General features: G+C 37.1%; 1 protein-coding gene across 1 annotated transcript in view; it reads left to right on the top strand.

The window, feature by feature from the left end:
• SPAG17 (sperm associated antigen 17) overlaps window positions 1-14041 on the top strand; it is a 260151-nt gene that overhangs the window by 139163 nt on the left and 106947 nt on the right. The window contains exons 18-20 of the mRNA XM_044675536.1: window positions 639-808; window positions 2506-2591; window positions 6030-6275. Coding sequence (XP_044531471.1) covers window positions 639-808; window positions 2506-2591; window positions 6030-6275 — 502 coding nt within the window. The remainder of the gene's footprint in view (window positions 1-638; window positions 809-2505; window positions 2592-6029; window positions 6276-14041) is intronic.

Here is a 14041-nt window from a genome sequence, read left to right as displayed (position 1 = left end):
ACATCTGTCTAATACTAGCCAGATTTCAGCCTCTTAAGATTCAATGGCCTTTTTGCCCCTACTTCCTCTATGTTCACTCTGCTTTATAATAAAGGGCATAGCTTAGATCTTTGTAGGGGTTTCCTTGAAAATTGGGAGATATTTTATCATTTTCATCACTATCAAAAAGACTTATTGAGCTTCTATTTTGTATATGGCTCAATACTGGATACTGAGAATAGAAAGGAGGATAGAAGGCACTGGAATTAAAGGATCTAGTTTCAAATCCCACTTCTGATGAGTATTCTAAAGATTCATCTAAAACTCGGCAAAGTTACTTCTCCTCTGAGGTTCCTTCCCGCACTTGATCTGTGATTCTGTGACTTTCCATAATTCTATGACATGTAGGTTGAAAAATATTGGAGAAATATTAAATGAAAAAAAGTTCAGTTTCAACAGTCTTAAAATTAGATGTTCTACTGTTTGGCATTTAAAGCCCTTCACACCTTGGAAGTCATACCAGGGAGAATGATACTTAGGAAGTCAAACCTGACTATGGGCATAGTCTCTCTAGTTCAGTTTGTTTGTTACCTCTCCTTGGTACATTTGTATCTAAGAAAATAACTTTTTTGCTAACTTTCTTGGAATTTTTTCCTTAGGAACTATTTGGAACTAGTGGCTGATTCTATTCAGGAATGGGTCACACAGGAAGAAGCAAAATATCAGGAAAAGAAAATGGCTGAAGAAATAGCTCTTGCTTTGGCAAAACTAGAAGAAGCCTCTTCTCCTGCAAAATCTACTCTCTCTTCTCCAAAAAAATCAAAAAAAGGTATTTATTTAAATTTAAACCGAACCTGAATTCTCAGGCATTTTTCTCTGACTTTTTGTTCTGAGATGAATATTCCCTGTTTGATATGATTTCCAAAGCAAAGAATTGATATAATAATGAAACTCCTCCATTTGGCATTTAAATCTCTATACAATTTTATTCCAGCCAGCTTTCCAAGACTTCCAAGACTTGTTTCATGCTATTTCCTTTCATGACCTCCACAATCCAGCCAAGCAAGTCTACTTGCTAGTCCCCATACATGGCATTCCATCTCTTATCTTTTCATAGATTATCCATCATAATTCAGATGTGTTCCATACTTCAATTCCAACTCTTAGAACTCTTAGCTTCAGTCAGATCTCAACTAAGATGCTACTTCCTACCTAAAGCCTTTCCTGATTTCTCAAGTAGTCAGTGTTCTCTTCTCCTTTGCACTCCTCCTTTTCTTTCTCCTCGAATTACTTTGTATATTCTAATTGCCTGGTATAAATGTTGTATCCTCTCTCCTAGCCCCCCACGAACTCCTAGAAAGAACGGACTATTTCATTTTTGTCTTTGTATCTCCCAAACCTAGACCAATGCCTATTTTATAATTAGTAGTAAACAGATAAAGATAGACCGGCAGGCAGATATACAGAGCATATATTTAGAATTGGAGGGGACATTGTTATTGTACTCAAATATTTGAAATGTAATGTAGAACAAAGATAAGATTTATTTTGCTTGGCGCCAGAATAGAGAACTAGGACCATGGATAAAAGCTTCATATGTCAGCTTAATATAAGGAAAAGCTCCTTGAAGCAGAATGGTTCATTTCAGGAGGTAATAATTCCCCATTAGTGATATTCAAATATAGTCTAGGGCTGCATGGTAGATATTCATGCATTAAGTTATCCTAGATCATAAATTCAGTTTTAAAATTAGATGCTTCTCTGGCTGTTGCTGAACCTAGTCTTGTCTCTCCAGAGCACCACTCCCTCTCCTTACTTTCCTCTTTCCAATAAGACTACTACCATCCAGCCACTTACCCACACTTAGAATCTTTTCATTGCCTTAGATTCCTGCCTTGTCCTCAGTTCCCTCATGTAGTCAGTCCCCAGATCCTTCTAATTCTACTTCCTTGATAGCTCTCCTCTCTACACTTTTTACCTTGATCATTTTATCTATTTCATGAGTTCTCAAAGGAAACAGCAAAATTATTGTTAAGGAAGAGAAGGCAAAAGAAAATAATATTTTTACCCTGGAAGACAAGGCAATCTACAAAAGGAAAAATGCATCTTTTTTCATAATCTCAATAGAGATGACTCCCAAATCTAAATATTTAGTTCCATCTCTCTCTTTTGTTCTAGTCTAGCATTATCAACTGACTGCTTGACTTTTCTACTTGAAGCATCCCAAACTCAATGTGTCTAAAATGTAACTAATTACAATTTTCCCCAAACTCATCTACCTTCCAACTTTGCTATGAATATTGCAAGCATCACCATCCTTCCAGTGATTCAGGTTTGTAAACTGTGTTAATCCTTGAATCTTCCTTTTAGCTTTACCCACAATATTTTGTCAATTGCCAAATCTTGTTCATTTTTCTTCCACTATGACTCTTTCATGATTCCCTCCATCTCAAATACCTTTGACCCTTGACTTCTTTCTTACTTGAAAACATGACACTTGCTTAAGAGTTTAATCCTCATTTATAGATGCCAAATCAAACAGCAAAACCGTTATTGAGGAAGAGAAGGTGGTGAAAGAAAAGAACATTTTTATCCTGGAAGGCTCCCTCAAGGTAATCCAAGAAAGGGAAAATAACATACAATTATAGGAACTTCTATCTCTAAATGGATGTGTAATGAGATCGAATCATTTGGTTAAGATCTTGGAGAAATGATCATTTTTAGGCAAGGCAAATGCCTTTACTTATGAGCTGTGTCCAGGAAGTAGTCAGATTATGGTGCAGAGTCAGAGAATTTAGTACAGTTTTTTTTTCCTTCTCCTTTAAAAGTATTCCTCTTTAAATTAAAGCAAAGGGTCTAGTATTCTTTATGAGCAGCAAGTTTGGCAATAAGATATTTATTTAGAAAACATTTGATTTGGTGATTATTTCTCTAAGGTATCTTTCTTTCCACAAAGAGTAGAAGTTATTTGTTTGGGTACTGAAGGCAAATACTGAGTCCTATAGCGATTCCAATAGCAATTAATGACCTTGATCGGTTTAGCCACTGGCTAAACTCTAGAGATCTCAACTTGCTTTCCAATAGTGTGAAGGATTGCTGCCTAAGCACTATAGAGAAGACCTGACTCTCGGTCTTCTTCAACACCACATCACCATTTATTTGTCACTTGGAAAGAAAAGTAAAGAGTAAGCAGGCAAGGGGGAAAAAAATGTCTTACCCCCCAACACCCTGGGGTCGTGTATCAAAGCCAAGGTTTGAACCCAAGTATTCTGACTACCATAACCAAAGCTCTTCCCTCTGTACTATACTGCCTCTTATTAGTGTCGTGAACTTCTTGCAAATATATTTTCAATTGGTTGAATCAATGGAAAGAATCTATCTGGGGAAAATAACCTGTTTTCTGTGCCAACATTTTATGAGTACATCTATGTGTGTCAGTGACACACCTATGACCAAATCTCTACTTTCCCTTACTTACAGACTTAAAAACTGAGAGGGGAGGACTTTACAAGTCAATGCTTCAATCCATTCATTTTATAGAGAAGGAACCTGAGATCTACAGAGCTAAATAGTACAGTGGATAGAGTGCTGGGTTTGGAGTCAGGAAGACTTGAGATCAAATCCAGCCTCAGACACTTACTAACTATATGATACTGAGCCAGTCAGTTAATCACTGACTGCCTCAGTTTCCTCATATGTAAAATGAGGATAATAATAGTACCTACTTGGGACAACTAGGTGGCATAATAAATAAAGTGCCAGGCTTAAAATCAGGAGGACCCGAGTTCAAATATGGCTTCAGACACTTCCTTTCTGTGTGACCCGGGACTAATCACTTAACCCCTATTGCCTACCCCTTACCACTCTTCTGTCTCAGAATTGATACTAAGAAAGAAGGTATTTTTGAAAAAAGAAAAAGAAAATAATACTATTGAAATGGTTATTAAAAAAACAATTTTTAAAAATTTTATGGATCCCAGATTCAGAATCCCTGGTCTAGAGCCATAGCATTTTGTTGTTATTGTTCAGCGGATTCAATCATGTCTGACTTTCTGTGACCCTATTTGGGGTTTTCTTGGCATAAGATACTGGAATGGCTTTGCCACTTCCTTCTCCAACTCACTTTACAGATGAGGTCACTGAGGCAAAGAAGATTGTGACTTCCCAGGGTCACACAGCTAATAAGTGACTATTTGAAATATAAATAAACAAACAAACAAACAAATAAATAGATAGATAGATAGATAGATAGATAGATAGATAGATAGATAAATAAATAAATAGATGAGTAATCACATTTGTACTCAGGTCCTCTTGACTCCAGATCTGTTCCAATGTGTAAATGGGAATTTTATATCCTTTAGACTTCATATTCCAGAATTCTTACTTCGCTCCAAACTTCCCTTTTCCTTTCTGTTTACGTGAGTCTTTTACATGATTGTATATAAGTTTTGGGTAATGCCCTCTCGCTCGTCTTTTCCATGTGAATGGTGAGTGCTCCCTGTGTTCTCTAGCTCTCTAGTTAAATATTAATAAATTTTTATAAATATTGTACTTTGGAGATATCGAATTTTAATTTTAAAATCTGCACCACTATAGAGATCCTGCTCTATATCCAGAGACTAATCTGAGTGGCCTAGGATGGTTGTCGAATGTAAAGAATGAAACAGATTGGAAGCACGGCTTGTTAGCTCATAGTACTCCAAGATATACTGGAGTCCCCACTTTATTATAAAGGAAATTAAAGATCCCCTTCCCCCAAAAGCCCAAGAAAGTTTCCCACAGTTACAGAGAGCAGTATTTTTACTATAGTCAAAACAAAAAGCTTTAGAAGCCTCCAGGTGTAGATAAAAAACCTATGCTAAACTATCAACTATATGTGTTATCTTTAAGTGGAGCCTGGGACATCTCCTTAGGCCAGAAAGCCCCTGAAGTTCTCAGCCTTGATGGTATTAAACAATTTTTTGAGCCTCATTATTTTACTTTAATTCTGGGAAAAAATGCCCTGCCAAGGATTCGACCTTGGCTGTACCAGCCATCTGTGTTCTTGGTCAAAGGGGAACAGAGTTAGCCCCACTCCTGCTGGAGTGCTGAGAGCCCAAAGCTTTTTCAATAAGACTATAATGCATTTTGGAGGAAAGTGAAAATTATGAAAGGAATCAAAAGAAGAATCTCAGATTTTTATCTTAGATATCCCACTCCGTCTCAACCCTGATAAGGAGAAAAACCAATACATGGCTCTGCCGGTCTATATTGATCTTTTGAGGGGGTCCACATAAAAATATCTACTTGAGATTCTAATTTCTCTTAATAGTTCCCGACACACCACCTAGCTGCCCTTTAGGATATTTTAAGTCTTCCAAATCCATTTACAGTAGTCATCATTCAAATGGATTGGGAGAAATGAATCCTATCATAGACAACTAAGACCTAAACCTGGTTTGACTCAAAGATGTCCTGAAAGTCTCAAAAATTTCTAAAAGTTTATTTTAGTTTATTTTAACTTCCAAAAACATTTGCTCATTTGGAAATAAAAATGACAACACTCAATTATTGCAGCTCCTCAGAGGTTAAAAGTCACTGTCAAAGTAGAAAAATGATGGAGAAGCAGAATGCCAATAGTATTGACAAATACCAATGCACAGAAAGACTTATATAAGTAGGTTCTTAAATAAAGCCAATCCACAGATCAAAGAAGCAAGACTGAAACATCAAAACTAAAATACTGAAATCCAGTAGCAAATTCAAATATATGCTTTTTGCTGAATCATAAGCAGAACCAAAACTTAAAAATAAAATTTAGTGGACCAAATTTAACTGGAATCCAATCTATTTTCTTTCTTTATTTTTTTTTATCTTTACCTTCTATCTTAGAGTAAACACCATACTGCCTGGTCTATTTTCTGGAATCAAATCTTAATTTTCTAAGTACCATTTATCCAGAAAAGCTAAATGTTTTTCAAATTCAACCTCAATGCAATCAATCTAGCATTTGAACTTTGTCTTTACTTCGGATTTTTCAATAATTTGCTGTTGTGGTTATTGGACAGGCTTGGAAAGAAGAACAGGAACGGTTAGCAGAAGAAGAACGACTAAAAGAAGCAAAGAAATTAGAGAAAAAAGACAAAGATTCTTCCAAAAAGAAAAAAAAATCTGATAAGCCAGAGAAAGAAGATAGTAGTAGTAAGAGTTCTAAGAAGAAATCAACCTCCAAAGAGAAAACTAAAGAAGAATCTAAGACCGTACAGAAGCAGGAAGAAGCTCCCCCACCACCACCCCCCGAGAAAATTTTTCCGGTAAGGCCAGTTTGTTTGTTTTTTTTGACATTTATTAATATTTATTTTTTAGAAAAGTTAACATGGTTACATGATTTATGCTCTTACTTTCCCCTTCAAATGCCCCCCACATAGCCAATGCGCATTTCCACTGCTTTTAACATGTGTCATTGATTAAGACCTATTTCCAAATTATTGATACTTACATTGGTGTGGTAGTTTCGAGTCTACATCCCCAATCATGTCCTCCTCAACCCATGTGTTCAAGCAGTTGCTTTTCTTCTGTGTTTCCTCTCCTGCAGTTCTTCCTCTGAATGTGGGCAGCATTCTTTTACATAAATCCCTCAGAATTGTCCTGGGTCATTGCATTGCTGCTAGTACAGAAGTCCATTACATTCTATTTCACCACAGTGTATTGGTCTCTGTGTACAATGTTCTTCTGGCTCTGCTCCTTTCGCTCTGCATCAATTCCTGGAGGTCTTTCCAGTTCACATGGAATTCCTCCAGTTTATTATTCCTTTGAGCACAATAATATTCCATCACTGACATATACCACAGTTTGTTCAGCCATTCCCCAATAGAAGGGCATACCCTTGTTTTCCAGTTTTTTTGCCACCACAAAAATCATGGTTATAAATATTTTCATACAAGTCTGTTTATCTATGATCTCTTTGGAGTACAAACCCAACAATGGTATCGCTGGATCAAAGGACAGGCAATCTTTTATAGCCCTTTGAGCATAGTTCCAAATTGCCGTCCAGAATGGTTGGATCAATTTACAACTCCACCAGAAATGCATTAATGTCCCAATTTTGCCACATCCCCTCCAACATTCATTACTCTCCCCAACTATCATTTTAGCCAATCTGCTAGGTGTGAGGTGATACCTCAGCACTGTTTTGACCTGCACCTCTCCAATTATTAGAGTCTTAGAGCACCTTCTCATGTGCTTATTGATAGTCCTGATTTCTTTATCTGAAAATTGCCCATTCATGTCCCCTGCCCATTTATTGATTGGGGAATGGCTTGATTTCTTTATACAATTGATTTAACTCCTTGTATATTTGAGTAATTAGACCCCTGTCAGAGTTTTTTGTTATAAAGATTTTCCCAATTTGTTGTTTCCCTTCTGATTTTGGTTGCATTGTTTTTGTTTGTACAAAAGCTTTTTAATTTAGTATAATCAATCATCCCATTCACATTCAGAGTTATAATTATCAGTTGTGTATTTCCCAACATTTTGGTATCTTCTCTTAGTTCTACCCCCTTCTTCTTAGGCTAGTTCCTTTTAAACCAATGATTTGTTTTAAACCAGTAACCCTTATCTCTTCCCTTGATTTACTATCCTTTCTACCCCCTCCCTTGTTATTCCCCTCTTTTTATTTTTAAGCCTAATGAATTCCCTCTCCCTTCTCCTCCCCTCCCTTTTTTGACTTCCCCACTCCTCTGCTCCCCTTGGTTTATCCCTTCTGACTTTCTCAGTAGGGTTAGATAGAGTTCTATATCTCAATGGATAGAGCTACTCTTCCCTCTCAGGGTTAATTCCACTGAGAATAAGGTTTAAATATTACCTTGTAATGCTCTTTTCCTCTCCTTCTTATAATAGTATTCATCCCTTCCCCTTCCCATGCCCTCTTTGTGTGTAATAGAGTATCCTATTTTTCTTATTCATTCAAGTTTCTCTTGGTGTCCTCTACTATTCACTCTCCTCTTTCCCACTCACTCCCTTATCATCTTAGGCCATTTAGTACTCCAACCTCTCCCTGTGAATAATTCTTCTAATTACTATAATGGTGGATACTATAATAGTGAATAGAGTTCACTACAGAGAATTATACATAACATTTCTCCATATAGGAATACTAATAATTAGATCTTATTGAAGCCCTTAAAGAGGCAAATTTAAAAATAAGAGTTTTCTTTCTTTCCCCTCTGTTTCTTATTTACCTTTTTATGTTTCTCTTGGTTTTTGTGGTTGGATATCAAACTTTCCATTTAGTCCTGGTCTTTTCTGTGCAAATACTTGGAAATCTTCTATCTTGTTGAATGCCCATACTTTCCCCTGGAAGTATATAGTCAGTTTTGATGGGTAGGTGATCCTTGGTTGTAAACCCAGTTCTCTTGCCTCTCTGAATATCATATTCCAAGCCTTGCAGTCTTGTAGTGTGGAGGCTACCAGATTCTGTGAGATCCTGATTTGTGCTCCTTGATATCTGAATTGTCTCTTTCTGGCTTCTTGTAAATTTTTCCTTTTACTTGGAAGCTCTTGATTTTGGCTATTATATTCCTGGGGGTTGTCTTTTCATGGTTTAGTGTAGAGGGCGATCTATGGATCCTTTCAATGTCTATATTGCCCTCTTGTTGTAGAACTTCAGGGCAATTTTGCTGAATAATTTCCTTTAGTATGGAGTCCAAATTTCTATTAATTTCTGCTTTTTCAGAAAGACCAATGATTCTCAAATTATCTCTTCTAGACCTCTTTTCTTGATCTGTCAATTTCTCAGTGAGATATTTCATGTTTCCTTCTATTTTATCAGTCTTTTGACTTTGCTTTATTTTTTCTTGTTGTCTCGAGAGATCATTGGCTTCTACTTGCCCAATTCTTGTCTTTAGTGACTGGTTTTCTGCTATAATCTTTTGATTTTTCTTTTCGATTTGGTCTATCCTGTTTTCCAGCTGTTTGATTTTGGTCTCCAATTTGCTTATTAATTCTTTTGATTTGGGGGCATCTTTTTCTAATTGCCCAATTCTAGCCTTTAGAGGCTGGTTTTTGGCTATAATCTTGTTGTTTTCCCTTTGAATCTGGTCTGTTTGGTTCTTCAAGGCTTCCAGCTGGTCATTTCTGGTCTTTAGTTTGCTTATCAATTCATTTGATTTCTGAGCCTCGCTTTCTAATTGCGAAATTCTGTCTTTTATACTGTTATTTTCTTGCCAGTTCTCTACCATCTTTCTCATAATCTCAGATTTGAACTCTGTAATAGCTTGTGATCAGTTTTCATTTTGGGGGGAAGGTTTAGATATGCTTACTTGTTTGTTCTCCTCTGCTGTTTGCTCTGTTGTCTGGATTTTTTCTGTGTAAAAGTTGTTGAGTGTTAAAGATTTCTTCTTGATCTTTCTCTTCTGGGATTCTTGTCTCTGGCTTGCCATTGTTAGCCCGGCGCCCTCTCAGCTTTATCCTCACACCCAGGGTCTGTCTGAGCTCTTTGAGCTCCTGAGGTCTCAGGTCTAGTTGTTCTTGGGGTCAAGCCTCCTGGTGGTCCCCTTGCTTGTTCCTCTGCCCAAAGCTCCTTTAACAGTCTCAGGGTGCTGCTTCCACAGTCTTGCACCCCTCTGCACTGGGTCCCCACTCAAGGTCCGAGCCTGCGCTCAGGATCCACATCTGCAGCTGCGACTGCATCTGAGCTCAGGGTCTGTGTTCAAAGTCCAAGCATTCTTTAGCCTCTTGGGGTCTTAAGTCTTGCTGCTTTCAGGAATAGGACGTGGTGGTCCCAGGTAGCTGTCAAGGATTTAATGGATGCCCCAAACTTGCTCTAGCTCTTGTGCACTGGCTTTGGCCCTTCAATACTACACCCTGTTGTGGGGTCCCTTTGTTCATCTGGATTTGTTTTTATGTCCCCTTGAGGAGTCCTATATATTTTGGTTAGGAGAGGTTAAACAGCTGCTTTTTATTAGGCCACCATCTTATCCCGGAATCTCCCCATTTCTTTTTCAGGCACATATGTTTTTGATATTATTCTTCACGCAGAAATGATCATTAATTAAAATGCTAAAACCTACTTATACGTGAGGCATATAGGTGGCACAGTGGATAGAGTACTAGGCATGGAATCAGACTCATCTTCTCCAGTTCAAATCTGACCTTAGCTGTATGAGCCTGGGCAAGTCACTTATTCCCATTTCCCTCAGTTTCCCCATCTATAAAATGAACTGAAAAAGGAAATGGCAAACCATTCCAGTATCTCTGCTAAGAAAACCCCAAATGGGGTCACAAAATAGTCAAACATGCTTGAAAAAAACTGAACTGAACAACTTATCCATATTTTTTGATTGACTTCTAAGCCACCTGAAAACTTTATTTTTCTCATGTTAGTCCCTGATTAGCTAGCATAGAATATCATTAAAATTGATGTGCCTAGGTATTGCTTGAGATCATTGAAAGTGCTGTACATTTTAACAATGTCGTATAATCGAAAAGGCAATGGATTGAGTAAAAACACTTGGGTTCAGATCCCACCTCTAACACTCCCTTATGTGACCACAGGCAAGTCACTTACCACATTGAGGTATAGTTTTTTCACCTGTAAAATCAAGAGTTAAACCAGATGATCACTAGGATTTCATTTAGTCCAAACCTATGATCCTTTGATGATGATTCTAAAAGCCAGCCAGCCTCCCTTGTCTGCCATAATTCTGGGATTGGTTCATTGTCCATCTGCAAGGTCTATTCCAAGATGACTAATGGACTTCTGAAAAAGACTTCATCTTATTTTTAGCTTCTACTCCATTAAAAAAATCCTTAGTTTTCTTGTTCTCTTTTCTTCCTATTTGGAGAACTATCTTTCCCTTTAAACTATTATCTGTCCACTCCAGAATCATTTGGTTTCCCCAGTTCTGGAGTCCTTCTCCACTCAAGACCCCTATTCTATTCCCTCATTTCATCATGTCTTTCATCATTCACAAATTTTTTCATGGAGTCTCAGTGCTTGCCTCATAAAGTCAAAAATAAGTGGCTTAGTATGTAAGGTCTTTTCATAATCTATGTCTTACAGTCTTCAAATTTTTCTTCTCATTTTTAAGAATAGGATCAGAGATTTAGAGTTGAAAAGGATCTTTTAAGTCATTGAATACAACCCCTTTCATTTTAAAAATGGGGAAATTGAGGTACAGAGCTATCAAATTACTTACCCATGATCACCCAGCTAGACAGCTCAATGGATAGTATGCTGGGCCTGGAATCTGGAAGACCTGAGTTCAGATCTGTATTTAAATATTCCTTAAATATTTATTAGCTAGGTAATAAGTTAGCTGGGCAACTTCTCCTTTAATTCACTAGAGAAGAAACTGGCAAACTCTCCAGTATTTTTGCAAAGAAAACCCCATGGCCATTATTGGCATGTTATGGTCCATGGAGTCACAAAGAGTTGGATATGATTGAACTACAAAAGCAACAATCCAGCTAGTAGGCACCAGAGATAAGATTTGAACTGTTCTTCCCCATGCTAAGTCTGTCCAGTTGCCTGTTCACTATAGCATTCTGACTTTCCTTTTTGATCCCATAGGTCCAGCCAAACTATGCATCAAGAATGACATGTATAATAAATGACTGACTTCATCTCTCAAGGGAAACTACTATTTCTAAAGTTACCAATAACTTTTTTTTAATTTTATTTTAATTTTTAAACCCTTAACTTTTGTGTATTAGCTCCTAGGTGGAAATGGTAAGGGTGGGCAATGGGGGTCAAGTGACTTGCCCAGGGTCACACAGCTGGGAAGTGTCTGAGGCCAGGTTTGAACCTAGGACCTCCCATCTCTAGGCCTGGCTCTCAATCCACTGAGCTACCCAGCTGCCCCCTACCAATAACTTTTTAATTGACCAATCCAGTGTTCTTTTCTCAGTCTTCATCCTGCCTGATCATCCTGAAGCATTTGACATTAAAATGATTCTGATGTCCCTGAATTTTTCTGATATTGCTTGCCTCTCTGATCATTCCTTTCCAAACTCCATAATGGTATTTTAACACTGGACTTGAAGTCAGAAAGTCCTGTGTTTCCTTCCTGCTTCATCACTGTACAGTGGAAAGAACTTTGCATTTGGAGCCAGAGGACCCAGGATCAAATCCTGACTCTGCCACATATTCACCTAGAAGTGATCTTGGGCAAACCAATTATCTTTCCTGATTTGGTTTCTTCATCTGTAAAATAAAGAGTTTAGATTAGATCACCTCTAAAGTCCTTCAATAGTTCTCATACTACGACCTTTGTTGGATGATTATCTGTATTCTGTATCTATCACTAGGTCTTGGGTCCTTCTCTCCTCTTCAGTAAAATGAGTAAAATAATGAAAGATGAAAAAAATAAAATAAGTTAGAGGGTTTTGATAGCTAATTTCTAAAGACCCTTCCTGCTCTAAATCCAGTGACAAAATATAATGACCTAGCAAAGCAGATAATTTCATTTTGGACACATAATTATTGGGACGCTTTTTATGTTGACCCTCAAATCTGTCTCCTACAAGTCTACTCACTCCATTTAAATTGCTAAAAAAATCATTAGAGAACAATATTCCTCTTTGCTTACCATATTTAGAATGGGCACACGTTTGTAAGTGAAAATTATTGCAACGTAATATGGGACCAGAAAGCCCTTGACTAGGTAGAAATGAGTTGCATAGATGAAGCTGAGTTGTCAGTGAGTTTCCTGAAGGATTTGGGGGCTGGGGGGATATAAAGAACCACTTCCAACCAGTCAGAACATGCATGACTTCTTTCTAACAGCCAGTGTGGTTAGATAATTGACAGTTGTAGTATTTTTAATACAAGCCAAGAGGAGAAAAATTGGCTCTCAGTAGTCTCCTGACAAGTTTCTGAGCTCCAGTGTTGCACTGGACTATACCCAGACAAAAATTCAAAACTTTGGCATGTTGTTTGGAGGTCATTTTGACACTTGTAAAGTGATGATTTATTACAGTACTATTTACTACCAACCAGAAGTAACTGATGAAGTCATTTTAGTCTAAAGCCTAGAAAGTTCTTTGAGCTTCTTTAGTATAAAAAGTGAATTACTTATAATGTATTTTTATTGATACATTTTTTCTTTAAATCATAGGCATCTCTCACAGAAAGAGACTTCTTCCCCTTCAGATATTATCCTCCCTTGAGATAGAGTAACAATTATGCAAAAACACCCAGCATAGGAGACAACATCTGCCACGAAAGGGGTGTAAGTTCTTTGGTGTCTTCATTGGTTTTTCCATTGCTCAACTTCTATTTAACGATCTTTTCACTGATATCATTATAGGTATAGGGTATATTGTTCTGTTTCTGCTGATTTTACTCAGAATTAGTTCATCCACAGTTAGAATTAGAAGGGATCTTAGAAATCAATGAATCCAACATCTTCTCTTGATAGAAAAGACCTTTAGTGAATTGCCCAGGGCCACCCAGAGTAAAAGTCTGAGGCGGGATTTGAATCCAGTTCTTTCTAACTCCAGTTGCTCCTCTTTATTCACTATACCATAGTGCCTCTCTTTCATAATAATATTCTGTTACATTTAATTGCCATAGTTTTTTCATTCATTTCTCAACAATTGGCATCCACTTCATTTCAAGTTCTTCGCTAACACAAAGAAGTTTGCTACTAATATTTTGGTAAATATTGAACTTTTGTTTGTCTTTTAACTTCCTTTGGGTATAAGCCTAATAGTGAAATTGTTAGGCCAAAAGGTATAGATGATTTAGTCACTTCTTTCATAATTCCAAATTGATATGTGTGGAAATTTCCACCAACAGTTCAATCATGGACCTGTCATCCCATAGTCCCTCCAATGTTTTACTATTCCATTTTTGTCATCTCTTCTAATTTACAGGATGTAGTATGAAATCTGAGAGATTTGATCATTTAAGTTTCTGTTGTTGTTAGCGATTTGTATCACATCTTCTCATGATCGTTCCTGTTTTGTGATGTTATGGAAACTTAATATCCTTTGACAAGCAAAATATTCATGAATGGTTATTGGTATTATATTTTTCTTAATATCTTATATATTTCTGATATCAAACTATAGTCTC

This window comes from Gracilinanus agilis, chromosome 4 (genome assembly GCF_016433145.1).
Source record: "Gracilinanus agilis isolate LMUSP501 chromosome 4, AgileGrace, whole genome shotgun sequence".
NCBI lineage: Eukaryota > Metazoa > Chordata > Mammalia > Didelphimorphia > Didelphidae > Gracilinanus > Gracilinanus agilis.
This window is presented reverse-complemented; position numbering and strand designations above follow the sequence as displayed.